Here is a 27,569-nt window from a genome sequence, read left to right on the forward strand (position 1 = left end):
AAATGGAAAGTATGAGGCTTCCTTACGTCCATCTATTGCCAGATGGGGCACCAGGACAGCAGCTCCCAGAGGAGGTCCGTGGCTAAGCACCCCCAGCTCTTAGAACCCTGTGAAGCACTAAGCTGACACCATCCTACAGACTAGGACCAGTTGTATTAAGAGAAAAGGTGGCTAGATCACATGAATACAACTTGAAATCACAATCAGAATGAACCTATGCAAACAACAATGGCAAACAAGCTGTAGAACAACACAGGATTGGCCATTTACTCTGGGGTTTTGTTCCCTTTTAATGCTCACTTGTTACTTGTTCATTCATTTATCAGCCGGCGTTTGTTAAGAAAAGTCTACTAGACAATATTTTTTAACTGTGAAAAATGTAGTCATTTTTTTTTCTTTAAAAAGGGACATTGCTCATTTATTTCTGTAGCAGACCATAGAAGCAGACCTAGATCAGGCTACAGCCTGATCCTTGGGTAAACCAAGATATAAAACAGGGGAACAGTTTTCTCTCTCTTGAGGAGTTTATAGTCTAGAGAAAGAGAAGATCAGAGATCAGTAGGAAGAAACAGGATCAAGAGAGGAGGGCAGGCAGGAAGATCTCAGGAGAAGGGAGAAGACAAATGGAGAAGCAAGAAGATGGGGCATAGGCAGAGAAAAGCAGCTGAGGAGAAGGGTATTGGTTGTGGGGCCCAGCAGGTGAGCTCGGGAAAGTCAGTACCTATGTGAGCACAGCGCTTTGCCTGGCTAAGTCCATACCAACTAGGTTCAGAGCCTTGTCTCAAATTTAATAACATACAAACACAAGTAGTTCCTATGCACACTCCAGTATCTCCTTACTGAAAGCATCATGTCTGTTCTCTTCATGACACCTACCACAGTTTTAACTATGTATATGTTATTAACTTGATAATTGTCTCCAACATACTCTCTCTCTTCTCTCTTCTCTCTCTCTCTCTCTCCCAACGCTAAGCTGCAAGAGAACACAGTTTACATCTTATGCCCCTAATAATTTTCAGCTCTGCCATTTTCTAGCCGTGTTACCTTAGGCAGGTTATTTAACCTCTCTGATCCAATAGTCCAAAGAGACTTTGTGAGGATCAAATAAGAAATGCTTATAAAATACAGGATAGACCAGCCTGAGAAACACAGTGAGACCCCATCTCTATAAAAAATTAAAAAAAATAGTTGGGTATGGAGGCATGCACCTATAGTCCCAGCTACTTAGGAAACTGAGGCAGAAGGATCACTTGAGCCCAGGAGTTTGAGGTTACAATGAGCTATGATCACATCACTGCACTCCAGTCTGGGCATCAGAGCAAGACCCTGTCTCTAAAATAAAACAAAATACAGGATAGCTCTCATTAAAATTATTCCATTTCCCTGAAGAAATACTGCACAGGAACAAAAGGTCCCAGGTCTACATTCCACAAAAGCTCTTCCTCCTTATGCTAGATAAGGTTTATTCCTGCGGCCCATGGTTAGATTCTCCATTCAAGGATCCAGACAGAAAAATCCTATTTCTGTGACTGCATCCTATTTTATTGGTATTTCATCCCTCCAGGCAGTTTCAATCCTCTCCCCTTTCCTCTTCTCCTCCTCCTGCCTGATGCTATGATGCCACAATCCAGTCTCTGTGACTCGGAGGAAATGTTTCCATGGTGATGAGCAATGATGTCATAAAGGGGGGATTGTTACAGGGTTGAATAAAATCTGGCACTAGATGCACCCTGCCTCCTTATATAAGAGGGGGCGGGAGACAAGCCCTATCAGCACATCCCAGAAAATGGGAAACCGAATCACCCAGGGGATGGCAAGGAATGACCAGAGGGAAAGTTCCAGTTCTGTCCACCATGCACTACCAGCCCCATTTTGGAAAAGAACAGATTTAATAGACCTCACCAAGACAAGAATTGTTTTTCGTCAAAGGAAATCAAAGGAACAAACAAGAGGCAGTGACCACCGGAGACTTCACCTTTTGGTCTAGGAAAACCCAAGCAGGCAGTGTCTACATCCATCAAAGCCCAGTGTATCAAATACTTATTGAATAAGAACCCACGGACTTTTCCTTACCAGAGCCTTAGATTGCCATGTGTGTCTGATTGCTCCAAAGACAGACTATTGTGATTTCGACCCTGTATGCATTTTAGAGTAACAAGTCTTACCAGAAAAATAATAGCCAGCCCCAGCTTAATTCCTAGAGAAACTCAAACCACCTTGTTAAGAACATTCCCAGAGAAGAGTTTATACTAAGGAGCACTGCACAATGCTGTTTGCCATCTCTGGGCCCTCTAAAAGCAAGCCCAACCTTGGAAAAGGAATGTCTGCCACCAGGGAAACGTGGCTGCACTGCTGGAGGAAGAACTTGATCATGACGGGCAATGCTTGGAAGTAAAGAAGCATCTGCTGCCTTGGAAAGGCTTGGTCAGGGCAATCATTGTCACAGGCCACTTTTTTTCTCTGACTATCTCTTGGAATTTCAGAGTGACTAAGTGATTGCTACAATTGTGAGTGCCATGGAATAGACCCTGTTCCATAAAAGGTCTCCCTTGGTCCTGCAGGAGGCTCTGGGAGCCCATGCTTTAGCGAATGTATAGTCCCTCATTCTTTCTCTGGGCAGCTGGTTTTCCTAAAGGCTCTGCTCCCAGCGAGCACAGTCCACAGCAGTAGCTAAATGTGTGCAGTGCATGTGTACTTTTATGGTCTTCATCATTATTTATGAACTAACTTAAAAGGGAAGTCATTTCCATCCAGGAAACCTGGCATATGCTTTTTCATACTGACACATACGTAGAGATAACTGTGCTTTCTTATTATTCCAGAGAGCAAGACGCAGTATCTTCCAGAAGTTGGTGTGGGCAGCACCAAACCATCCACCATGTATCAGAGAAAAGCCAGACAGCTAGAAGGCTCCATTCCCAGCCCACTCTCCAGTCCCCAAACATGTCACCATCTCTCATGCCTCCTTACTGGGCCCATGCTGTCCCCTTGCCCAGGAATGTCCTCCACCCCCATCCCATCCCCATAGCCCCCTTCACTGTAAGGTCTGGGCCCAGCAAATTGCCCAGCTCCTCTTCTCTGAATGCTTCTTTTATGTCTCTGAGAAGGAGTTCCTTCCTCCTTTACTGTCCATCTCTTCCACCACATGAGGGGTTTGGGGGAGCTCTTTGAAGACAAGGGACTCTTCCTCATTCATATTTGAATACTGGGCCCAAGCACGTGCCCCTAGCATCTGCAATACACACATGTCAAGGTGAATGGGGAGACAGATGCCAAGATCCTTGAGCGCTGCAAATCTTCACTGCCAACTTCAACTACTCCAAAATAAAGTCAAAATTTTAAAAGTAAGCTTTGATGACTCAAGTGACTAATTTTATGGACAAGGAACCCTTAATGAAATCTAGGAGGAATGTGGTGACATAAGCAGGACAGGGCTGTGAGACACTGAGCAAACAGTTTATCCTCCCTGAGCTTCAATTTTCTCATCTGTAAAAATGAAGAATGGTGGAAGTTTGAGCTCAAAGTCCATCTCTAACATTCTAACTCAGTGAAGCAGCCTGTGGCATTTTCACATCCTTAAACGGAAATGTGTTACACTTCAAGGATGATTCCTCAAGGCACTTTGCTGCCCTCCTGGGTTGATATTTTTCCTTTCATTTTCACCTTAAGCCCCGCTCCTGTTTATTGCTCACAATGCACTCCAGACTGGGGATGGCTGACAATTCCCCCATGAAGGACACACTATAAAAACAGATGGAACTGCTGCCTAGTCAAGCTGCACTTAATGCAACGTCACCCCAAGACAGACTGCACCCTCTTCCCCAATGCGTCTGAGCCTACCCTTAGCCAGCCCTCACCCCTGCCTCCCCCAACAACCAGCAAAGCTCTTCCCAAGTCATGCCTGAGCCCAGATAATTTCATTATTTTACAAAGGCATCTCTGTGTGCCCATATATCCTGTCATTCTCCTTGTCCATGACAAATGCTTGGCATAAAAGTTACCTTTGGAAATGTGTTAAGGCAGGCAGCATGCACATTCAGAGAGGCCGGCGGGGGGGAAGTCGAGAAGGATGGGGGATGATAGAGATGTTCTTTACTGTGCGTCAGAAAAATAAAAGAAGAAAGAGGAGTGGGGGGCTACCAGGGTGAAGGAAAAAGCTCCTGGTTCATTCAGCAGCAGCATGCATGTGTTCGAAGTCTGTCCTAGTTGCTCAGCAACCCAGAAAAAGCATTTCAGAGAGCAAGAGGCTAATTGGATAAATGAATTAATTAGACATTTCTGAAGTCATTGCCGTAAATGATAACAGGCTTGTGCGGCCAGTATTTTGCTAGTGAAAATGTCTTCCCATCCCTACCTGAGCTTTGATCCAGAAAATGTGGGGAGCTGGGGAGCGAGGGAGCCACCACGTAACAACGTATCAGAGGTGCTATGTGGAGAGAGGAAAGCAATGGAGGAAGCCCTGCCTTAGAGGAAAAGTTGAACTAAATGGCCTTCGAAGTCTCTTTCAACTTTTAATATTTGATCAGTTTTGCACTGCAGGGTAGGGAGGACAAGAAAAGGAGTAAATCCCCACTCTGCCAGCCTGAAGGCAACTTAATAACCTGCTTTCCCACACCATCCTATGGGGTTTCCCTCTGCTGTATTTAAAGCAAGCAAGTGCCCATGAAAGGCGATAGACAGCACTTGTTAGGGAGTTTGTGTGGTGTTGGTGGTTGCTTTTTTCCCTTGCTCTGTTTTCCTTCTCCCTGTTGGCTTCCTTTAATTACAACAGAACCCCACTGGCTGCTCTAATGATGGAGAGGACTCCACTGTGCCAGGAGGGAGCAGGCAAGAGGTGGGAAGGGAACAGGCAGAGTGAAAGGAAGGCAGCCGGCAGCTCCCAGAGCTGGAAGGAGAGACGGCAGTGTGGGCTTCTGCTGCTCCTTCCACTAACAAGTTGCTGAGTGACTCCAGGCAAAAACTCAGCCTCTCTGAGCCTTTCTTTTTCCTCCCATGAAGTAGGGAGAATGGATTTTGTGGTGTTTTGAGGACAATTGATGCCATTGCTAATTACATGTTTCTCTTGCTCAAAATTACTAAGGGTTCCCAGTGCCTATAAAAATAGCATGCAAGTTTGCCAGTGGGCTATGCAATGCCTGTGTGATCTGGACCTATCTCTTCCTGCCTCTCCTAGTTCCCAAAAACACCCTATTACTTCTCATCTCCAAGCCTTTACTCATCTTGCTCTTTGCCTGGAAACACCAGAGCTTAAGTACAAATATTCAATGAAGGCTTCTAGAAAAGAACGTGCCAGCCTAATTGAAAAAAGGCCCAGAAGTTGAAAACCCATCTTAGCCCTCATGGGGTCAGCAGTTCAACCTTGTATTGCTGAGGCCTTGCTTCCCTTGCTGGTATGAATTGGAGAAGTGGGCTCTGTAACTCATCAAGTGAGGAGCTCTCAAGTCAGATGGTCCACGTGGGACTTGCAGATCTGTCACTCACCAGCTTTGTGACCTGGGTCAGGTATTGAACCCCACCATGCTTTTATTTACTCATCTTTACAATGTGGCTCGTAATAGTAGAAACTTCATCAAGTCACCATGAAGATTAAACAAGATGCTGAATGCAAAGGTTACAGCTCAGTGTTTGGCACACAGTAAGAGTATCCTAATTGTGGTCTATTATTTTTGCAAAATTATGTAATTTTAAAATGAAATAAAAGCTGATGTCTTTACCTTCTCCCACCCTTTTGCTGTGATACTCTCAGCCTATCCGCACTCACAAACTCTGTAATATCCTGATTTCAACATTAATAATACAGTAGACTCAACTACCTTATATCTGTATTTTCCTCTATTTCATTACCCACTCCGAAGCTTATTAGCCATGTGAGCTTGATAATCTAACTTCTCTTCATCACAGTTTTCTGTTAAAGAGAGATAATAATAACCTCCAACTCATAAAGTTATGAGGGGAAAATGAAATGACACAAATAAAGCACCCAAGACTGGCACCCGGCACACAGCAGATCTTCAGTAAATGCTGGATCCCATCCCCAGAGGCTTCACTTTTGATTCCAATATTGATTTGGATTTCCATCCTTCCACCTACACATACTTCTCTTAGATTTTAAGTTCCCAGAAGGCCGAGATCAAGTCTGAACTGTTTCTTGTTCATCATCAATCACAGTACTGAAGTGCAATCAGGAATTTGTTCAAGATATTTTTAAAACTATTTATTGCAGGATGATATGTATCTATCTATCTATCTATCTATATTCCCAAATCATACTACCTTAAATAACAATGATATTAATAAATATATAGGTAATAACAACTCAACTATGAAGTGTGTTTGATCTCAGCTATGTACAAGCAAGTCTCCTCTTAAAAAGGCTTAGCCAAGACTAAGTCACAATGTCAAGACTGTACTGGACAAAGGCAGCTTGCCTGTTGAGGTATGTCACTGATTGCTAGGATGCCCATGATGGTCAAGGAGCAGATAATTTGGCATTACCATCCCTGCTTCAGGAGAACAAGTTAGGGTGGTGGAGCAAGACACATATCTTTCTCTGGGTGATAGCAGGTATGATTATCTTTACAAATAAATAACATAGCTGTCAAGGGGGAGATGAAAAATACTCCCGTATTTCTTATCCCTGAAGATTACAAGACTCGTCCTCATTCCCAACTCCATGGGCCCCTGTTCTGGGAAGAAAGAAGAGAAAATTGTTAGAGATGGGACAGGAGAAGGCAGAAGAGGGGAATAAACTAGAAATCCCCATATTTGCTCAGATGCTGAAGAAGAGAATTTAATTGTGTGAAGAACAGAGCAAGAGGAAGTCACTGTTTAAGTGGTTCTTCATTAATATGCACTGAGTTGTAGCAGTAAAAATGATTCTAATGGCAAATTTCATGTCATATGTATTTTAAATAAATAAATAAAATTTAAAAAGGAAAAAAAAGGTACAGAGCAAAGCTCTCCCCAATTGCCCCTCCGCTTAAACCAAGAAAAATCCATCACTGTAAGTACTTGACCAACACAGAGAGAAGAGCCAGTCTTTGGCCAGAGCCCATGGCTCTCATCTCATGGGAGCTTTTTGAGGCTCAGGCATGAGTCAGACAGGAAATAGGCGTCTCTGGACCAGAAAGATGTCTGGACTGGCCTACCTCTCCCTGATGCCAGCCCTAAAAATTGGAAAAATTAGGCAAACAGCACAGGCTCTGATTTCAAGAGTCACCATCCCTAAAACGCCTTCCCAAACCATCCCCAACTCATTCACCATTAGGATATCAGATTTAAAATGTGAAGTGCTCAGAAAAAAAAGTGAAGACACAAAGGACCAGTATTAGACCATTTTCCCTAGGTCAGAAGGAAAGTGGAGGGTGCTGGGTAGAGGGGAGAGTGAGGGCCACAGGAGCTCGCTTCCCTTCATCCCTTGCTCTTATTTTATTTCAGGTAAAGGCTGACCCAGCCCCCATACCTGAGAAGGGACTCAGACTCTGGGGTGTTTCCTGTTTTCTTCTGTTCCTAGAAGTTCCTCCTCTACCTAAATGTTAACCCATAGGTGGTCATGCTTTACTTGCTGTAAGTTCACTAGAAACAATAGGTCCTACCCAGCTCACAGATCGGCAGCACGCACAGTTACATGCAGGATAATAAACTCTCAGTTAAAAAATTGAAACCCACTTTTCAGGAAGCCACCTTAGTAACTTAAAATAAGAAGCAGAGCCACCTAAGACACAGCAATGTGCAGCTATAGATGCAGGTGCTTTGATTTGTCTCATTTTTAGAGTCACCTGCCGTTCTTTGAAGACGCACATCTCCACCCTCCTATCATCCTCAGCTCCTTTAAAGGAAATTTAAATCAGGCTGGAGCTGCTGCTGTCTGAGAAAAAAAGAGAAAGGAAGGGCTATTACTAAGTCCCAGCTCATCCTCTGGCCAGTGCAGGAGTGTCCCCCACTGTGCAGGCATCTCTGCAGGAGCCTTTCACATAGTCCTCCCTCCCCCATCCTGGGGAAGGGAACCAGCAATGTTGGAGGGTGCAGCTTCCTCTCCTCTTAAAAAACACACACCCTCACAGGGGGGTGAAAGAATGGCTGGCAGAAGGCAGACCAGCTGTGAGGGAGATCAAGCTAATCTCCAGGACCTCTTATCTAACAATAACCATTTCCTACTCATTTTAGAGTATCTTCTACCACAGGACAGGCACCTTGGCAAGCACTTTAAACTCACTAAATCCTCACAAAGACCAGGCAAAATGGGATTATATCCTGATTTTATAAAGGAGAGAAGTAGGTCTCAGAAAAGTACCTTGCCCAGGTCACAGCTACCTAGTCAGGGGTGGAGCTAAGATTCAAGACCAGGTCCTTCCGACCCAAGCACTACTCTTCCACCTAAAGGGATCCCAAACCTGATATCTCCCCACTAGTCATCTATTTATTTATTCTTCCCAAGGCTACATTCTGGGGGGAAATTCTCTGGACTAATGGAATACTAATGGGCATCAGAGTGTTACAGAAAGAGCACTGGACTAAAAGTCAGAGAACTGGACATTGATGCGGGTGTTTCTACTATCTGGATGAATTTGGGCACTATACAATCTCTCTTGCCCACATTTTCTACGTCAGAAAAAAGATGTAGTTAGGTCATTATGTGTTCTTTCCAGCTCTAAATATTGTCTCTGAATTATTTATATTTTAAGAGGACCTCAGAGGGAACAATGTTCAACATGAAAAATGGTCCTCTAATTGTGAAGATTCTGGAAAGGAAAAAATAAAATCAAGAAAAAAGTCCTCCTTGCTCCCCTTCAAAATCACAACATGAGTATGAGCAACTTCTTCCACAATTTAATTACAATGATATTTCCTTAAAAATATCTGTACATTTATAGTTTATAATGCCCTTTCAAAACATGATTTCATTTTGATCCTTGCAACTATTAAACAGATGAGGAAACTTAAGTCTCAGATGTTGACTGACTTACACCATTTCATAAAGCTGGCAGATATTCATGTGAAGTCTAGTCCTGCAATTTCAATTTAGCCACAACCAAAAAACAAACAAACAACAACAACAAAAAAAGTGCTTATTTATAACCCTGCACTCCATCCAGAGTCCTATTGCAGCATGAGCCCACTCAGGTAACAACCTGTAAGCTATGACCATCATCATCATCATCATCATCATCATGCACAATAATCTCATTTGAGCACATAATAGACACTAAGTAATCACTGTCAAGGCAATTAAGAAAGGGGACTTGAGGTCAGGCGCTGTGGCTCACACCTGTAATCCCACCACTTTGGGAGGCCAAGGTGGGTGGATCACCTGAAGTCAGGAGTTCGAGACCACCATGGCCAACATAATGAAATGTTGCCTATACTAAAAATACAAATACAAACTGAGCCAAGTGAGCCAAGATCATGCCATTGCATACTCCAGCCTGAGCAACAAGAGTGAACTCCATCTCAAAATAAAAAAGGAGACTTGTGCTGTTTCATCACACATGCCTAAACACCTACCAATTTCATCTACAGGTAGGACCAGCTCTGCTTAGAAGCATGAAGACAAAATACTCATGTGCATACATGTGACCTCTCTGCTATTTTTCTCTCCTCATCTCAGCTCCTGAAAAAAACACACGGATGAGCCCTTTCTCCCCAGACATGATTCTTTCAGCATCCCTCAATCTGCCACTGCAAACCGGTTTGGAAGAAGCATATATTCAGTTAGCATGTGACAACAGTGTTTCATACAATATAATTAACACTGCCCTACCCCATTTCTTTAAAAATTAGTAAGTGCACAAGAAACAAAACACAAAACAAAACCAGAAGGGAGAAAGGCAATTTTAAAATGAATTCGACTGCAGAATCTTATGTTCCTGTAGGCATAGTAGATATTAATAATTCAACAAAATATTACAGTAATTACTATACTTTGCAAAATCACCACAGTGCCCTTTAGCACAACTCCTACCAATCTCCCTGCAACTTCCATTAACAAATAAAGTACAATTCCCTATATTAAATTTGTTGTTTAAAAGCTCAATATTTTATCAGAACTAATATATTTTAAATAATCAGTCAAAACCAAGAAAATCCCTGGCCCTGTATTTCTCACCCCTTCAAGTGAAATTCCATCTTCACAGTTAGAGCTAAAATTGATTTCAACTCCAACAAGAATACACTAAATGTTAGGGTCTGAAGGCCCCTATTGAGGGAACTGAGGATTACTCAGCTCTCAGGCTCTGCTGGAATCTGATTAGCCTGCCAGAAGGAGAGTGAGAAGGAAAAAGAGTAGACAATTAATTCTTTCGGACTATAAATCTGGCCTACCGCATTCAGCTCCAGAAAAAGAAACCATGAATTGTAAAGAGAGGCAAGGGGCAGGCAACCACCAAAAAAACACTCCTAAGTCCATCCCTGAGCATGTATGTAGCAGGCTAATGATCTCGAAATATAGGTGAACCTCACTTTATACTATAATTATGTTCCCACAAATTTGCTACATCCAATCTCTCAAGTTCTATTGATTTTACCTGCTGCAAAAATGCTGCAAAATAAACCACCTAAATCTCAATCACTTATTCTCACAACAATCAATCACTTTATTCTCAGAAATATTCAGGGCAGCTTGGGGTTGGCTGATCATAACTGGGCTCAGCTAGGTGGTTCTAGCTGGGCTGGGCTGGTCTAGCGTGGGCTTGGCTGGGAATGGCTATGTACTAGTTGTCTCTCATCCTCTTCCTGAGACCAATAGGCTATGTTTTTCTCATGGCCACCCCAAAGGCACAAGAAAACAGGTAGAAACACACATCCTTCTTGATAACTGAGCTTAGAACTGGCACACTATCACTTCCAACTCTCTATTGGCCAAGCAAGTCACAAGGCCAAACCAAAAGTTAGAAGATGGGGAAGAAGGTCCCATTCAGAGAGAGGGCACTGCAAAGGTCCCATACAAAGGGAGTTATAAAGAGAAATTAAGAACAGGAGCTAACGACACAATCAACTACATCTGCCAAATATTTCTTCAGTGGACTCCTTCTTATCTACCCCCACTGCCACCATCCAAGCCATCATCCTCTTCAGCTACATCCTCTTAGCATTCATCCTTTTTTCCCTTTAACCCACAGGGTGATCAGAGTGATTTTTTAATATACATTTAATTTTATCATTTTATCACTCTCCTACTATAAAACTTTTCATGGCTCACCTCTTTTTTTTCTTTTTCTTTTTTTTTTTTTTTTTGACAAGGTCTCACTCTGTCATCCAGGTTAGAGTGCAGTGAGTGGCATGATCACAGCGCACTGCAGCCTCAATCTCCTGGGCTCAAGTGATCCTCCCACCTCAGCCTCAGCCACCTGAGTAGCTGGGACCACAGGTGCATGCCACCATGCCCAGCTAATTTTGTTTGTGTGTGTATTTTTTGTAGAGACGGAGTTTCTCCATGTTGCCTTTCAAACTCCTGGGCTCAGGGGATCTGCCTTCCTCAGCCTCCCAAAGTGCTAGAATTGCACGCATAAGCCACCAAGACAGGCCATCCCTTTGCTGTTGGGATAAAGAACTAAACCCTTGCTTAGTCCTGCCCATGCCTGCCTGTCTAGCTTCATCTCATCTCTCACCATCCCCCAGCCTCTCTGCTCCAGCCACACTGTCCTTCCTTTCCACTTGCTCCTCCCTGCCACAGAAGCCCTATGCCCAGAACACTATGCCCTCTCCTCTGCACCTAATCCACCCCACACATCTTTGCAATCTCCACTCATCTGCATCTCCCTCTCTGCCCTTCCTAAGTTAAATGTCCCTAGTGTTGTCATGCACTGCTCACCATTACAGACTCAGAATCCAGCAGCACCTGGCACATAGAGGGGACTCCACAAATATATATTGAATACTGATGTGTTAGTCCATTCTCACATTGCTATAAAGAAATACCTAGGACAGTGTATTTTATATTTAATAAAAGAAGTTTAATTGGCTCATGGTTCTGCAGGCTGTACAGGAAACACATTGGCTTCTGCTTCTGGGGAGACCTCAGGAAACTTCCAATCATGGCAGAAGGCAAAGGGGGAGCAGATGTCTTACACGGCAGGAGCAGGAGCAAGGCGGGGTGGGGGCAGGAGGCACGGCACACTTTTAACCAACCAGATCTTATGAGAACTCACTCACTGTCACAAGGACAGTACCAAGAGGATGGTGCTAAACCACTCATGAGAAATCTGTCTCCACAATCCCATCACCTCCCACCATGCCTCACCTCCAACAATGGGGATTACAATTTAACATGAGATTTGGGCAAGAACACAGTTCCAAACCATATTAATTGGCTATTGCTGTGGTTTTTAAAAATGATTTTAAATTTTTTTAAATAAAAAGAAACCAAATATCACATGTCCTCACTTACAAGTGGGAGCTAAATGATGAGAACTCATGAACACAAAGGAAGGAACAACAGACACTGGGGGCTATTTGAGAGTGGAGGATGGCAGCAGCAGAAAAAATAACTATTGAGTACTAGGCTTAAATACCTGAGTGACAAAATAATCTGTACAACAAGCCCCCATGAAATGAGTTTACCTACATAACAAACCTTCACATGTACCCCCGAAGCTAAAATTAAATAAATAAAACTACTCCTTTTTTTTTTTTTTTTTGAGACAGAGCTCTGTTAACCAAGCTGGAGTGCAGTGATGTGATCTCTGCTCACTGCAACCTCTGCCTCCCCGGTTCAAGTGATTCTCCTGCCTCAGCCTCCCAAGTAGCTGGGACTACAGGTGTGTGCCACCACACCTGGCTAATTTTTGAATTTTTACTAGAGACAAGGTTCCACCATGTTGGTCAGGCTGGTCTCAAACTCCCAACCTCAGGTAATCTGCCTGCCTCGGTCTCCCAAAGTGCTGGGATTACAGGCATGAGCCACCGCACCCTGCCTAAAACTACTTCTTTTGGTTGAGTTTTACATTGAAGGTATTTGTATAATGAGTGTCAATAGCAAATGGTTCTGCAGAGCGTTTAATCCCCCACCTTATACTACCGATTTTGTGTAAATCCAGTTTTAATGCATCAGGCTTCCTCAAGGGTTGCACATCACTAATTTGAACAAAGTCACAGGTATCTGATGTTATGTACCTCCTTTTCCCACCTTCATCAGTCCATGAGTAGAAGGGGAGACACATATAATGCCAAACAGCACATGATACAAAATCATCAAGTAACCTAAGTACTTCCCAAATCCAAGAAAAACTTTTTTTGACCCTAGATTTCTATGTCCAGAGGAACCACCATGCCAATGTGAGAGCAAAACAAAATTTTAGACATGCCAAGAATCTTTTTAAAAAGTGGATCTCCTGATCATCAGAGAAATGCAAATCAAAACTACAATAACATATCATCTCACCCCAGTTATAATGGCTTATATCCAAAAGACAGGCAATAACAAATGCTGGTGAGGACATGGAGAAAAGGGAACCCTTGTACACTGTTGGTGGGAATGTAAATTAGTGCAACTACTATGGAGAACAGTTTGGAGGTTTCTCAAAAAACTAAAAATAGAGCTATCATACAATCCAGCAATCCCACTGCTGGGTATATACTCAAAGAAAGGAAATCAATATATCAAAGAGATATCTGCACTCCCATGTTTGCTGCAGTACTATTCACAATAGCCAAGATTTGGAAGCAACCTAACTGTCCATCAACAGATGAATGGATAAAGAAAATGTGGTACATATACACAATGGAGTACTATTCAGCCATAAAAACGAATGAGATTCAGTCATTTGCAAAAACATGGATGGAAGTAGAGGTCATTATGTTAAGTGAAATAAGCCAGGCACCAAAAGACACACATGGCAGGTTCTCACTTATTTGTGGGATCTAAAAATGAAAACAACTGAACCCATGGGCATAGAGTAAAAGAATGATTACCAGAGGCAGGAAGGGTAGTGGGGGAGAGGGGGAGGTGGGGATTATTAATGGGTACAAAAAGTAAGATGAATGAATAACGCCTAGTATTTGATAGCACAAAAGGGTGACTAGGGTCAATAATAATTTTAATTGTACATTTTAAAATAACTAAAAGAGTATAATCTGGATTATTTGTAACACAAATGATAAGTGCTTGAATGGATAGATATCCCATCTTCCATGATGTGATTATTATGCAATGCATATCTGTACCAAAACATCTCATGTACCCCATAAATATATACACCTACTATGCACCCACAAAAAATTTTTTAAATTAAAAATTTTTAAAGCATTAATATCTCCCAAGCACTGGGTGATCATATGATTCATCATCTAAGCCTGGATCTTTTGAGAGTCAAAATACATCTATTCATATTCTATCAGGACAAGAGGTATAAACCAAGACATTCCCATGCATTCTCTGAGAAAGATTACTTGAGGATATGCCACAGAAAAATGAAAAGCAGCCCACAACAGAGGAATGGGATCCAAAAAACAGAGGCACTAATCCAAGAGTAAAATAAATAGAAATCTCAAGATGACAGAAGGGAAACAGGCCTAGAAAGAAAGAAATCAGTACAAATTAGAATATCTAATAATAATACAACTAAAAAGTTGGAATATCATAGTACTATGGTGAAATAGCATATTCTTTATCTTCCTATAAAAAAAAAATAAAACAAGTAGAAACACATGGTAAAACAGAGTTCTCTACAAGAAATTTACACACCACACTGACATAGCAGAATTCTGAACAATTGCTAGAACAACAGGTAATCTATTTGACCTCAAAGCTCAGAACATTCCTTGTCAAGTGACCCAGGTTTGGTGATAGAGTACGACATCTATTTCTTATTGTGCTAGTAGATTTTGTTGCAGATAATAAAAACAACCAGAATTTTTTAATAATTTCATTAATTTTCATTCACTGTGGTCTTATGTTCAAGTTATTTCCTAAGCATGCTCCAATTAGCACGTCTTATGCTATCTCACACTGTTCTCTGCAATAGCTGTCCAATATATGTTTACCACACACAAAATTGTAAGTTTTCTTGGGTGTCTAGTCTGCATCACATAGATTTTTTTGCACATGCTGCCTCACTAGGCATATACTAGGTGCTCTCTAAACACTTCACATGATCTGAAAAGAGTAAGGCACAGCAATCAATACAGGTCATGACCTGGGGCAAATGTTCTGTTAAAACATCCAAATTACCCTCCCATCTGAGAATTTTATTATATCAGACGTGCCTTGAAATAAATTGCACATCATGCCTGGAATAAGAATCTTGGGTTTACTACCATGGTATGCGTGTTAATGGAAGTGTTCATTTGTACTGAGAGAAGGCAGAAGAAGGCAAGAGCTGCACCTGGTCTCAAATCTGTTGTCAAAGGGTCTCTAGCTCCTTAAGGAATAAAGGAGAGGTGAGGTAAACTAACAACTTGAGTTCATATCACCCCCTATTCTTTTCAAAATGCTTCCATGTGCACCATCTCATTTTTTAACTGTGACATAAAGGGAGCAAATAGGATTATGCCCATTTCACCCACCAAGAAATGACTGACCTAATACCACATCTACTTTGTGGTGAGATGGGCTGCACCAATTTTTGCAACTTTTTCATTTTACAGGTGAGGAAACTGAATCCCAGAAAATTCAAATAACTTAACTGGCATCATACTAAGCAAACAAATTATTGAATGAATGAGTGAAAGAATGAATGAAAATACATGTGCTTGAAGTAAGACCAAATCTAGGCATGCTTGAAAGAAGCATTTTCCATTTTTTAAAATCATACTTGCAGGCTCTCTCCTTACTAATAATGCACCCATTTAAAACACAAACACACACATTTAAAATATATTTAAAACTGGGGTTTAATCCCACGGGGAGCTCTGGGAAACCATGAAAGAAACATGTCTCAGAGTTAGCCAACCCCAGTGGTCAAGGGGGCTGGATATTTATCCATCAACTCCTACCAGTCATTGGTAGTGGCTGCTCCCTGCACCCTCACAGGCACTAATTCCTTGACTCTTCCAGCCTGTAGCTTGTGTGATCAAAGCAAGCTACAGTGGCCAGGGAAAGCTGGTCCCTGGTGCTGGTGGTTGGAAATCAAGCCAGCATGCAGAGCAAAGGAACATCCCGGGAATGCGGATAGAGTACCAACAGATCTCCAAATAAGAATTAACATTCTTTTTTTTTGAGACGGAGTCTCACTCTGTCACCCAGGCTGGGGAATGCAGTGGCACCATCTTGGCTCACTGCAACCCCTGCCTCCTGAGTTCAAGAGATTCTCCAGCCTCAGCCTCCCGTGTAGCTGGGATTAAAGGCATGTGCCACCAGCTAATTTTTGTATTTTTTTTTTTAGTAGAGCCCAGAGGTTTCACTGTGTTGGCCAGGCTGGTCTCGAACTCCTGACCTCAAGTGATCTGCCCGCCTCAGCCTCCCAAAGTACTGGAATTACAAAAATTAACATTCTTATGTTAAAATAGCCTATTATGCTAGGCCCTTTATAGGCATCATCTCTAAGATTCACAACAATCCTGCAAGTCCAGTATTATCATCATTTTACAGGCAGTGAAACTAAGGCTTAGAGACTTGTTCAAGGTTGCTGTGGCTTAGGGACCTTCTCATGACAGAAAAGACGCTTTAGAGTTTTGAGAAATCTTTCAAACAAAAGTTTGCTTTCAAGCATGAATAACACTGAAAGCAACACAGTGAGATAAGCAACTCTTTCACCAGTAAGGATACCCTCCTCTTCCACCACCACTCTGGAAAACAAGTTTCTCTGTGTCACCAGCTTCATTGTCTCAGAACTCTTATTGTAGACAAGTTCCCCCACTATGTGTAATCACATTCAGATATGGCAGCTTGAGCTATTTTTCTAGTCTTGAAAATGTTCAACTCAGTAATTGTTCTTCATCTCCCACTGAGAACAGATTTTTAAAAGAAAAAGTTTATTTCTTATGCAGCAGTGTAATCTTTAACCTGATTCTAACCATCTGAATGAGAAACTGCCTACCTCACCATAGATGTCAAAAAGGCTTTTGGGAGGATGTCAGGCATGTGGGACCTGAGAGCCTGTGAGAGACAACTGCAATGTCCCAGGGTGCAGACCCCAGGCCAGCAACAGCAGGCCAGACACTACTCCATCCCCAAGACACCTGTTCTTTACCCAGGCACTTTTAAGTATTTAAGCAAGTATTTATTCTGTTCAACTCAATAAGCACATATTGACTAACCACCAGAAACAAGAGAGCAAGGAAGCAAAAAGGAAGGAAATACAGAAGAGATGTGAGAACCCAGCCTAAGCATCACTTCCAGCTGAATCTATTTGTAGAGTGTTAGTTCAGTCATTAATGGTCTGAGTATCTAACTGCTGAATGAACGTGTTTGTATCTACTCCCCTTTTTTCTGTAGGAAGAGGCTGAATGATCAGCCCCCAAGGATTGAAAACTGTCCTGCTGCCAAATGACTATTCATCTATGGATCATCATACAACCCCTACACAATTCACTTACAGGCTACTTTTCATCTTCCCTCCTTCAGAACAATTCCTGGTACAGCATTGTCTTGTTATTTCATCCTATTTATTTTCACTTCTTTCCCAGGGCAACACTCCCTCTAGTGTCTACGTAGGGCTCTCAGGTTCCAGTCTTGGTACATAGGGTGAAGGCAAAAAGGGAACTCAAGCCTACAACTCTATGGGTATAGATCACCACAAAGTAGTGGATTGTACCAGTGTGATAATTCTGGGGAACAGGCTGCAGATATTCTACAGATAGCTCCAATCCATGTGATATGCCCATTTCACAGCAGGCACAAATACAGAAGAGGAGAGGAAAAATGTAACATTGAGGTCTAGGCCATGACTTTGGCATAGATGAGTTTTTGGCACAATGGGATCTGCTTGTCAACCAGCCCCAGCAACCCAGTGTTCTCCAATGTTCTAGAAGCTACACACTTTACTCACTTCCCTCAAGAAGTCTCCCTTGATTAGCTGTGAGTTGTATCATGGATGCCCAATCTGAGAGAAGCTACTCTTCATCTTTCTGGATCCCTTAACTCTCCATGCAATAAAAGCCCTGTAATAATGTTAAACTTATTCATAGCTTATTAGTGTAATCATCTAACGAATATGATTCTGTTTCTATTACAAATTCTGAGTATGAATTTCAAGAATACAGGTCCCCAGTTATTCAATTCTAGATCCTTTTCAACATCTACTTTAGCATGACATAAAAGGTAGACATGGCAAAAACTCATTGACTGGGGACATGAACTATGGGAGGTGGTTGAAATGAGCATCTTGATGAGAACTGGGTTCTAGCCAAGGCCTTGCCATCAGCTCACTGGGAAACTTTGAGCAAGTGCCTCCTTCCTCTGCTTCAACATTTCCATCTGAAAATTAAGGGAAGGCCCCTTCCAGATATAAAAATAATAACTAAACTAAAGTATCTTGAGTGCTTGCTACAAATGGGTCAGGCACTTCTTTTAAGCGCTCTGCCCTGTACAGTCTCACTTAATTCTTACAACAGCCCAAGGTAGAGATACTATATCATCACCCCCTTTTTTCAGATGAAGAAACAGCAGAGAGGGTAACAACTTGCCCAATGTCACACAGCTATTAAGAAACAGAGGCAGGACTTGAACCCAGGCACCTGGCTGCAAAATCCATGATCTTATTTAGTATGTGGCCTGTTTCAGGTTCCCAGTCTATCTGTTCTCAACAAATCCGGAAGAGGATTGCATTCATGATGAAATCTCTCCACAAATACGAATTCACACAAGTTGTACCATACACCCATACTAAATAATCCCACAACCCAATAGAATCCTTGATTATCCTACATAGCTTTATTTCCAGTTTTTCCCCTAATTAGGTTTTTTCTCTCTCCAATGCATGCCAAGTAACAGTCCCCTACCTAGCCAAGGGCACAGTTTTACTGACCAAGAACCCTGCTGGCCCCACTCTGCTGCAGGTCCCTCTCATCTCAACCAAGCAGGGATGGCTTCCTCTGATTCCCTGCATGCACTCAATAGCAGAAAACAATCTGTGCAATCCTGAGGTTCTTAGACTCCATTATTTTTTCCAAATTTACTATAGAACATTTATTAGTGTACTATAAACAACAGTATTTCCATAAATAATTAAATCCAAACTACACTGATCAAAATAAATGAGCAAAATATTCCTGGTTGTGATGTAACCAGGCTTGATTCACTCACTAACTCAAATAACAAGGTGACTCACAAGAGGCCCCCATTAACAATGGTTAGTAAGATACAGCTTGTCCAACATTAACTAGCTTGTTATTCATTGTCTGCAGCCACCGCGGTGGATGGGCAGGGTGACTATAGAGCATGGCCCCAGAACAGAAGGAAAGAATCTATTCCTAAATCTCTCTGACTAGCCTCATATGATACCCATCCTGGGGCCTCAGTCTACCCTACCTATAAAATGGGCACCTCACCAGAGTGAAAACACACAAATCCTCTTAGAAGGAAAATGCTCTATTAACCTGAGAAGAAAGGAGAAAAATGGGTGGGAAGAGGGGATGGCTCTTCCAAGAGAAAAAACATAAGCAGGGTCCAAGGTCGGCTGCCACGTTTCTGTCTGAGCCTCATATCCTCATCTCTATCATGAGTGATTTGATGAAGACAATTCCCAAGTGCACTTCCAGCCTTGACATTCTGCAAGTCTCAAATTCCTGTAGTATGTCCCACAGGGATCCTCTCTTCTGTGAGCTCATAGCCTGAAACGATCACTTGACAATTAACCACATATCACCCCATGGCATCTGTCGTCTTGTCATGTGTTATTTAACTTTACAGAAGAGCAGTCTCACATCCAAAGCATGTCAGCACGACTACGAGGCAAATGCTGTCTCATCCTTCTTTGTCTCCTCTCCATCACACTTCTACCAACCCCACAGTTTCTAGGAGAATGCCACATACATAGGAAACACTCAGAAAATGGATGAATGTCTTATGGGGGTGTCCATCTGATCTTTGAAGTGCATGAGAAGCCAGGATTGTTAACTAGTCCTTATTTCTATCCTCTTACTAAGTAGCATAGAGATCCCTCTGAATCTTATGGTAACATTCATACATTAAATAATACACCAGTTGTCTAAACTCAGTGTTATTAAGAGACAGTGTTAACCTGCTACTTATCTTAGGGCAAAATGATCTTCTTTCCTCTCCTCTTACCCTGCAGCTAAGGCACGGTCCAACTCCCCAGGTGAGTTCAGTATTACTGAGCTATGTACTACCCTACGGCACATGCTGCCAGGCATGGATGAGAAGAACAGAACTCACACTTGATGGTGATTGGAGGGAGGGGGTGCTGTTTTAATTATTTCAGCTCTTACCCTCAAAACACTCACCAAATAATATAAGACTAAAGTAAGTACTAAACTAAATATGACCAAATGTGTGGTGCATTCTGCAAATTCTATAAACAAGTAGGGGAAAAGAGAAATAAATGCTTCCAAGGAAAGTTTCACAGAGCCACTGAGTCTGAATGTTGAACTGAGCTATGAATAACAGGTGCCCTTTCATCAAGAAAGAAGGGTACCCCAAGTGGAACAGACCTCAAGGTGCTTGGGACAATGAAGGCGCTGCCCCGGCCAGAATGCAGGACTCAATCAGGGAAGAGTCAAATCCAAAGTTGGAGAAGTAGACCCGGGACATACATAGCCTTGAATGCCAGGCTAATGGACTCTGGATCTGAATTTAAGAAACCAAAGTTCCTCAAGCCAGAATGCAGACACACCAGATGAAACACTCCTGGCTACAGTAGCTGTCAAGTTCTGAAATCATTGCTATCCCAGGCAACAACAATTTCTAATTCCTTTATAGCTTCTGCTTGATGAGACTTGAGACTGTCTTTCATTCACTCAGTCAAACATTATCAAGTGCCAACCATGTGTAAGGCAAAGCTCCCTCATCTCCAGTGACTACCAACAAAGTCAGAGCCCTATCCAGAGCCTTTTCTCAGTTACCCACAACACCAGGAGAATAAACTTGGTTAGCCAAATTCGATCCATCCCACAGAGCCAGTTCTGCTTACCAGAACTGCCTAGTGACCCACTAGGCATTCACATTCTATATTTCCCACCTCCTCCTCCACAAGGCCTCTTTTCTCCTTCAAACTTACTGCAGAATCATCCTTTGACATTTTCTCCCTTTAAGGGAAGTATCTCAAACCAGCCAAGAGGCCAAAAAAGGCAGAAAGCAGGAAATCAACAGGTAGGTCAAGCCACAGGCCTTAAGTGACTTAGCCAATCTGTACCTAGCCTTGGATAAACCACTAGTCTCCAGCCAAATCTTTCTATCACAGAGTGTCTGCTTTGTCGCACCTCTCTGCTCCTTATGAGATGATTCAGGGCCCACAGATCATCCAGTTCCAGGATTCCTTCACTGACAATAGATTTACACAGTCCAAGGAAAAAGCAATTTTCCCTTCTGTCCACTGAGCCTTCCTGCCACTGAAGTCACCAACTCCCTTTCCCTTAAATCCAGCACCACTGGAGAAGCTGCTTCTGGGCATTCCTTCTTTGCCAGCTACAAAGCAAGTTCCAGCCACTGCATCTCTGTAATCACTAAATCAGACCTCCCAATTAAGGAGTCTGCAACTTCTGCTCACCTTGGAAATCACTGAAGGATCTGAGAAGGAAATCACACCCTGTAATCCAGCCATCAGAGAAATCACAGAGCAGATAAATAACCTGTGCCCAGCTCCTCCTCTCCCCACGGCCCCTCAGACCAACAATGACCAGGAGCAATTAGTGCTGTTATGTCCCCATGCATTTCCCAGCTACATCTCAAGTGAGATGGTTTCCCCATGTAATACTAATTGAAAACAATTTTTTTTTGCAAAACCCTGAAGAATGGCTTCTGTGGCAGGCTTCTTTATTAAGCCTCGAAAAAGGCAGAATGCATTAAGATATTGTGACACAGGAACTGTGAGCAGGGACGATGAAGACAAGGCAATCCAGCCAAAAGCTATTTGAAAAATCTGTTTGGGAGCCACAATTAGATGATCCAGTGAGTGAAATACAATTAATGTGATCAAATCTGTCACTATTTTGCACATTAGGAGTAAATATTTTAGAACACAGTCCAGCTGAATTAGTTAAGGGTAGGAAATCCTGCCTGGGATAATCTCTGTGTTACACCTACTGGTATGCTCAGGGCAGGGTGATCTGGGAGGGCCTAGAAATATCAGCATCTCCCCATTTCTCTTCACCAAGATGCAGTGTTGGGCACATTAATTGAGAACTACCTGGCAAGTATTCCAAGCAGACACACTGCAGGGGCAGCAGCCTGCAAACTGCTGCCACTTCGAGTGCGCTGCTGGAAGGAAATGAAGATCAATGTTAGGGCAGATGCAGTGTTTTCACCTCGGCACCAGGAATGGGGGGCCCCATGAAGGGTTAATCCAAGGAGGAGGGGGTGTGGAGAAGTGGACTGTGCCTTCACAACTTTCCACTCTCCAGAGCCATTTGCCAACTCACTGAGCAAGCAGGGAGGCTTCTTCTTTCATTTGAAGGAAAAGGACAGAATAATGTGTTTTTCTGTTTCCCTGTAAGCCACGGGGACTGGGCTCCCTCTGGGTGTTTGTGAAACACTCTCTAACCCATTAATCACCAGGATTCCAGCTGGAGGCAACTGGAGAGAAAAAATAGCAAATCGCTCCTCCAGAGTAAAGGCTCCAAGGCCAAGTCCACTCACTTTCCAGCCAGAACACCTGGCAGGCAACATGGTCAGAGGTGGTGCCCAGACCCCATGCCCTCCTGATTCCTTTGCCCAAAGCCAGTTGCACTCCTTCTCCTTTGCCCCCAAAGCCATCTCTTCTCAGTCCTGGGACCAAGGCAAATACCCACCCGAAGCCTTGGTCAAGGGTCTCCTCCTGTACCTTCAACCACCTGGGGCACACACTGGACCAATGGGGTGGGCTGAGGGCCCTTCTCCTTCATGTCCCACCCTGCATCTCTGACTGTAAACTCAGTCAGAATGGAGTTCAATTTTCAATTTCATAGGGTTACTGAAAACGCTCCCCAAAAGGGAACTCATATCAAGTAATCAGGTGCATCAGAGACACTTGGAAGAAGAGCAAGGAAACCCTCATTGTGTTAAAAATTAAACTGGTGGCCTCCTGAAGAAGGACATGCCTAATACTCCAGAAGCCAGAAGAAAAGATAAAATTCTCTTTCCATGTCAGAAGAGCCTGGAGCTAGGCCCCATGTTCTCTGTTTTATGGACATTTCCCTCCACTTTGAAACCAACGATGAAAGAATCTTCCCAAAGTGTTCTCATCCCCATCACTCTTCACCCTGTCTTATTTACAACACCTTCTTTTCCTGCCATCAGGAAAGGGGGACAGGAGAAAAACCAACTGGGTAAATGTTGCTGAAACTGGTTTCCCAGTGACTCTCCAGGAGATTTCCTTAAAGTCTCAAAGACAGGGCCATGTGAGTATGCCTCTCCATCTTCTTTACAGAGGCTCACAGACCTGATAATCAAGGATGTCTCTCTCGTATTGCCTACAAAATGTGGTCAGAAAAGACAGGTCCAGCCTAGGGGCTAAAGAGGCAGTTCTTCCCCAGATTGGAGAGAGAGGACAGTGTGTGGCCCTACATCCACCTGTGGTGCTCTTGCACGGGCAGTAAGGCTGGCCAAGAGCACAACCAATAAGTCCCTGTGGGCTGTTCATACATTGTCCAATCTCATTGCTGTCACCAAGGTCTCCAAGCCCAACTGCTCCAGTCCCCAAGCCCCTTTGGCCGTCATTTGACTGAAGAGTCATTTCCCCAGGGAGCACAGGCCAGACCTGCCCCTCACCTCTTCTGCTGCACAACTGCTTTGAAGATGAGCAAAGAAGGCCATGCACAGTTAACTGCTATTTGCAGGAAGCATTTTCTCTAAAGTCCCATCTTCAGAGGCTTTGTAAATACTCAAAAATAATCCTTAAAATAAAAGCAGAGACACAGAAAAACTCTTCAGGGAGGGTGAATTTATATTGTCCTAATGAGGCAGTAGTGAAGCCACAGATGTAAAGACATTACATCCTCCTCTTCCTAGGATATATTTACTTCCACACATCCTATCCATCCATCCATCCTCCTCACCAAGTAAGAACCCCAACACACACACACACACACACACACACACACACACCCTAATTATCAAACTAAAATGAAGTTGGGATTCACAACCCCTGCTGTCAGAGAATCAACCCTGAGGTCAGAGAATCTCCCCCCAGCACACACATATCCAAGTCCTCTTGGAAGGGACTTGAAGTCTTCAACCACCCAGCCCTGCAAAGGCACACATTGTCCACCCCTCTCGCCAGAGCTGTCAGCCCGAGGCTATGGGGGTCTTCATCCAAGGCAGATGAAGCCCGCCATCGCGCTGCTGCGAAGCTGGTCTTCACTGGTCCTTCAAGCCCAGCATGGGCTACCCAGGCTGGGCTGCCCGAGCTGTGCATCATTAGAAACCAAGAAATCTGCACTTTGGTATTGCTTATGTGCTACCTTCTGTGGACCCCTCGCTTTCCTCTTATTAGATACCCAATCCTGGACATCCCAGGCTCTGTTAAAATAAGGCAAAAATTTCCCAGAGAAATTTTGTCAAACACCGGTCATGAAGAGAAATACAAAACGGCAGGGAGTTGCGGGGTGAGTTCCTATCAAATCAATTCCCCAAGGCTGCTTGTACAGACACCCGTCATCCTCCGCCTGGAGCGTGCACCCTACCCAACGCCAGGTTCTGATCCGAACCATGGAGCCAGAGAAGAGGAAAAGATTTTCCAAATCTGGCTCAGGTAGGGACCGGGGGAAGGAGGGAAGTGGGGGAGATGGTGGAAACCTGTCCCCCGCCTTTTCTTTGCTTGGCTGCACAGCGCTGGGTGCAGGCGAGGTAGGGGGAGCCCCTCCGGGCACGCGCTGCGGGCCGCTGCTGCTGCCAGGCAGGCGCGATGCTCAGTCGGGCGCCCAGTCCGGAACGCCGGAGTCTGCCAGACCGGGCTCAACGACGCCACCTCTCGGTACATCCTTGTCCAGGAGAACCCGGTGGCGGGGAAAAGCGGGGGGAGAGGTGTGCAGGAAGCTCAGGCACCCAACTCCGCTCAGGGAGCCGTTTGTGGCGCAGGACGCAATGTTGAAGGCGAGAGTTTTCTGCTCAGCGACTTCCGTGTGCCTGTGCGTGCGTGAGGGCGAGCGGTGTGGCATGGGCGCTGGATGGGTGTGGAATTTCGCTTCACGCTTTAAACTTTTTTTTACGGCCTCTGCTACGGCTTTCCAGGGCCGCTCCCTGGACTTTGAAGGAGGAACCGGGGTTACCTGAAGGCCAAGGCTGGGGGCCGACTTGGCCGAGCCTCCCTCTTGGGCTGGAGGACTGCGCGCCTGGAGCGGAAAGCAGCGACCCCGAGGCGAGCAGGAGGCTGCGAGTTCGAATGGCCTTCCGGGTTCCCTTTCGCGTGACGGGAGCGGGGGAGGGGGGGTGGGGGTAGGGGGAGCCCGGGCAGTCGGAGGAATCGGTCTGTTCTGCGGCTTCCGCCCCAAGTCAGCCCTTTTTCTCATCCGAGAATTCAGGCACCCCGCAAAGAGGAAAACTGACCCTCCAAGCCAAGTATGGGAGAAAGCGAGCATAGATCCCTCCCCCACTCATCTTTAAGAAGCCCCTTCCTCCACTCCCCTCCCGGGGGCCCGAAGCCTAGGGTCTCCAGTAAATAAACGCACACAGCGTCTAACAACAAACTCCGTTAACCTGTTGGGGGCGTGGGGGGAATCGGACAAACCTGTTATCTCGAAAAGTCGAGTCGTCCCCCGCCTCGACCCCCGAGCAACTATCTGTCCCTCGCTCCCACCCGCCCCCCGCGATTCCCCTTCGGTGTCAGGAAACAGGTGGACCCGCCGCCGGGTGGGTACTCACGCTGCTGTTGTGTCCCGACCAGTGCACCATGGCTTGGTTGTGGGCCGAGTCGCCGGTCAGCGCGAAGGAGGTGCTGGGCAGCCGGAGGTCTTCAGTCGCCGACCCCCCAGCCCGCGGCGCCTTCACCTCCTCCCGGGAACCCTTAGCCAGGGGACGGCTTCCTCTGGAACCATCTGCCGGAGCAGTGGCCCAGGCGTCCCCGCGTTCCTGGGTGCTTGGGGGCTGCGCCCGGCGACTCCTCCTCGCGCCGCCAAGCTTGGCAGGAGCTGGGATGCCCCGGCCCCGCCGCTCGCCTGCCGGCGATGTCTCTCCGGCTTCAACCTGCATCTCACCGCCTCTGCCGCCGCCCTGCTGGGGCAGCAGCTCTGGTCCGGCCCGGCGCCCCAGCACGGCGGCTCTCCGCGCCGTCGCCAGCTCCTCCGGCCACTGGCTGGCCACTGCCCGCGGCGAGAGTGGAGACAACGCCGGTGGCCGGGAAGCCGGGGCCGCCGGGCGTCCGGGACCGCCTGTCGCGTCCCAAGTGATCTCGGCGCCTGCCAGGACCCACGTCGACAAGAGTAGGAGCCCCGTCCGGACAAGCGGCGTCCCCGGCCAGCCTGCGGGGCGCTCCGTGCGCGCCGCCTCCATCCCGCTGCGGCTACCGCGGCTCGGGCTGCCGAGTGTGTGGCGCCCGCCGAGGTGCGGGTCCGGCGCGGGGGGTGTGCGCGCGCCGGCGAGCGAGCGAGCGTGTGTAGGGGGAGTGGGGAGGGGGCGGCCGGGAAGGAGGTGGCTCCGGCTGGCGCGCCTCGCCGGTCCTCTCCAGTCTTCCCTCCTAGCTCCCGCTCGCCCGTTCTCTCGTCCAGAGGGTGATTCCAAACCCGAGGAAAATTAATAATTGCCCCTTCGGTGCTTTCTTTCTTAAAATCAGATTCCCCCCATTCCTCCCCACTGAGTTCCTCCAGAAATTTGGTAAAAAGGAGTAATCAAAGGTAATAAGAAAATCTTCTTAAAATATGAAAATCAAGCCGGATCCAGGAGGGGCCGGCAATAGACCCCAATCCCGAGTCTCTCCGAAATCCAGCCTCCAACGTGCTCCCGGCGAAGAGTTGGGAGCCGCTTCTGGACGCGTTTGGGGGTTTACTCTTCGGGCCTATTATGAGGGGCGGGAGATGGCGCGCGGGGAGGGTACAGGGGTCTCGGGGGAGAAGGAGGAGGAGTTGTGTGCTCAACGCCAACTGTTTGCGTTCTAGAGCCGAGGGGGAGCCAGGTGCCTCCGCGCGGGGAGGCTGCGCACGGAAGCCAAGCGCGGGATGCACCCGGGACTCTGCTCGCTGCTCCCCGGCCCGGCCGGCTCCCGGCCAAACCCCGCCACCCGAGGCCTGCGCCCCCGCGCGGGGGCGTGGGGAATGCGTGCGTGCGCGTGCGTGCGCGCAGGCAGGCGGGCGTGAGGCGAGGGGTTCGCAGGGGGCTGGCGGGCCGACCGGGCGCTGCCGCGTGGGGGCACCTGGCTGAGCCGGGCCGGGAGCGCGGCTGGATGTGAGGGGGCGCGCGGTTCCGTGCGTGCGCGTTTGCACGAGCATGTGTGCGTGTTAGTGTGAGCGATGGCAAGTGGGGCGGGGGCGGGAGGTGTGCGCTCGGCTTTTGGTAGCGCGCGGATCACGCACGGGCTGTGTTTGCATTTCCAGGAGCCTGCGAGTGG

General features: G+C 45.6%; 1 protein-coding gene and 1 long non-coding RNA gene across 2 annotated transcripts in view; one reads left to right on the forward strand and one right to left on the reverse strand.

Moving 5' to 3' along the window:
• Nucleotides 1–27,162, reverse strand: part of LOC129011234 (VPS10 domain-containing receptor SorCS3-like) — a 174,613-nt gene extending 147,451 nt beyond the window's left edge. Inside the window, exon 1 of the mRNA XM_054445986.2 lies at nt 25,892–27,162. Coding sequence (XP_054301961.1) covers nt 25,892–26,518 — 627 coding nt within the window. The 5' untranslated portion in view covers nt 26,519–27,162. The remainder of the gene's footprint in view (nt 1–25,891) is intronic.
• On the forward strand, nt 1,637–3,348 carry LOC129011235 (uncharacterized). The gene is made up of 2 exons (XR_008493283.1): nt 1,637–2,507; nt 2,823–3,348. It is a non-coding gene; the product is annotated as an uncharacterized LOC129011235 (long non-coding RNA).
• Nucleotides 27,163–27,569: the final 407 nt, after the last annotated feature.

This window comes from Pongo pygmaeus, chromosome 14 (genome assembly GCF_028885625.2).
Source record: "Pongo pygmaeus isolate AG05252 chromosome 14, NHGRI_mPonPyg2-v2.0_pri, whole genome shotgun sequence".
NCBI classification, from domain to species: Eukaryota; Metazoa; Chordata; class Mammalia; order Primates; family Hominidae; genus Pongo; species Pongo pygmaeus.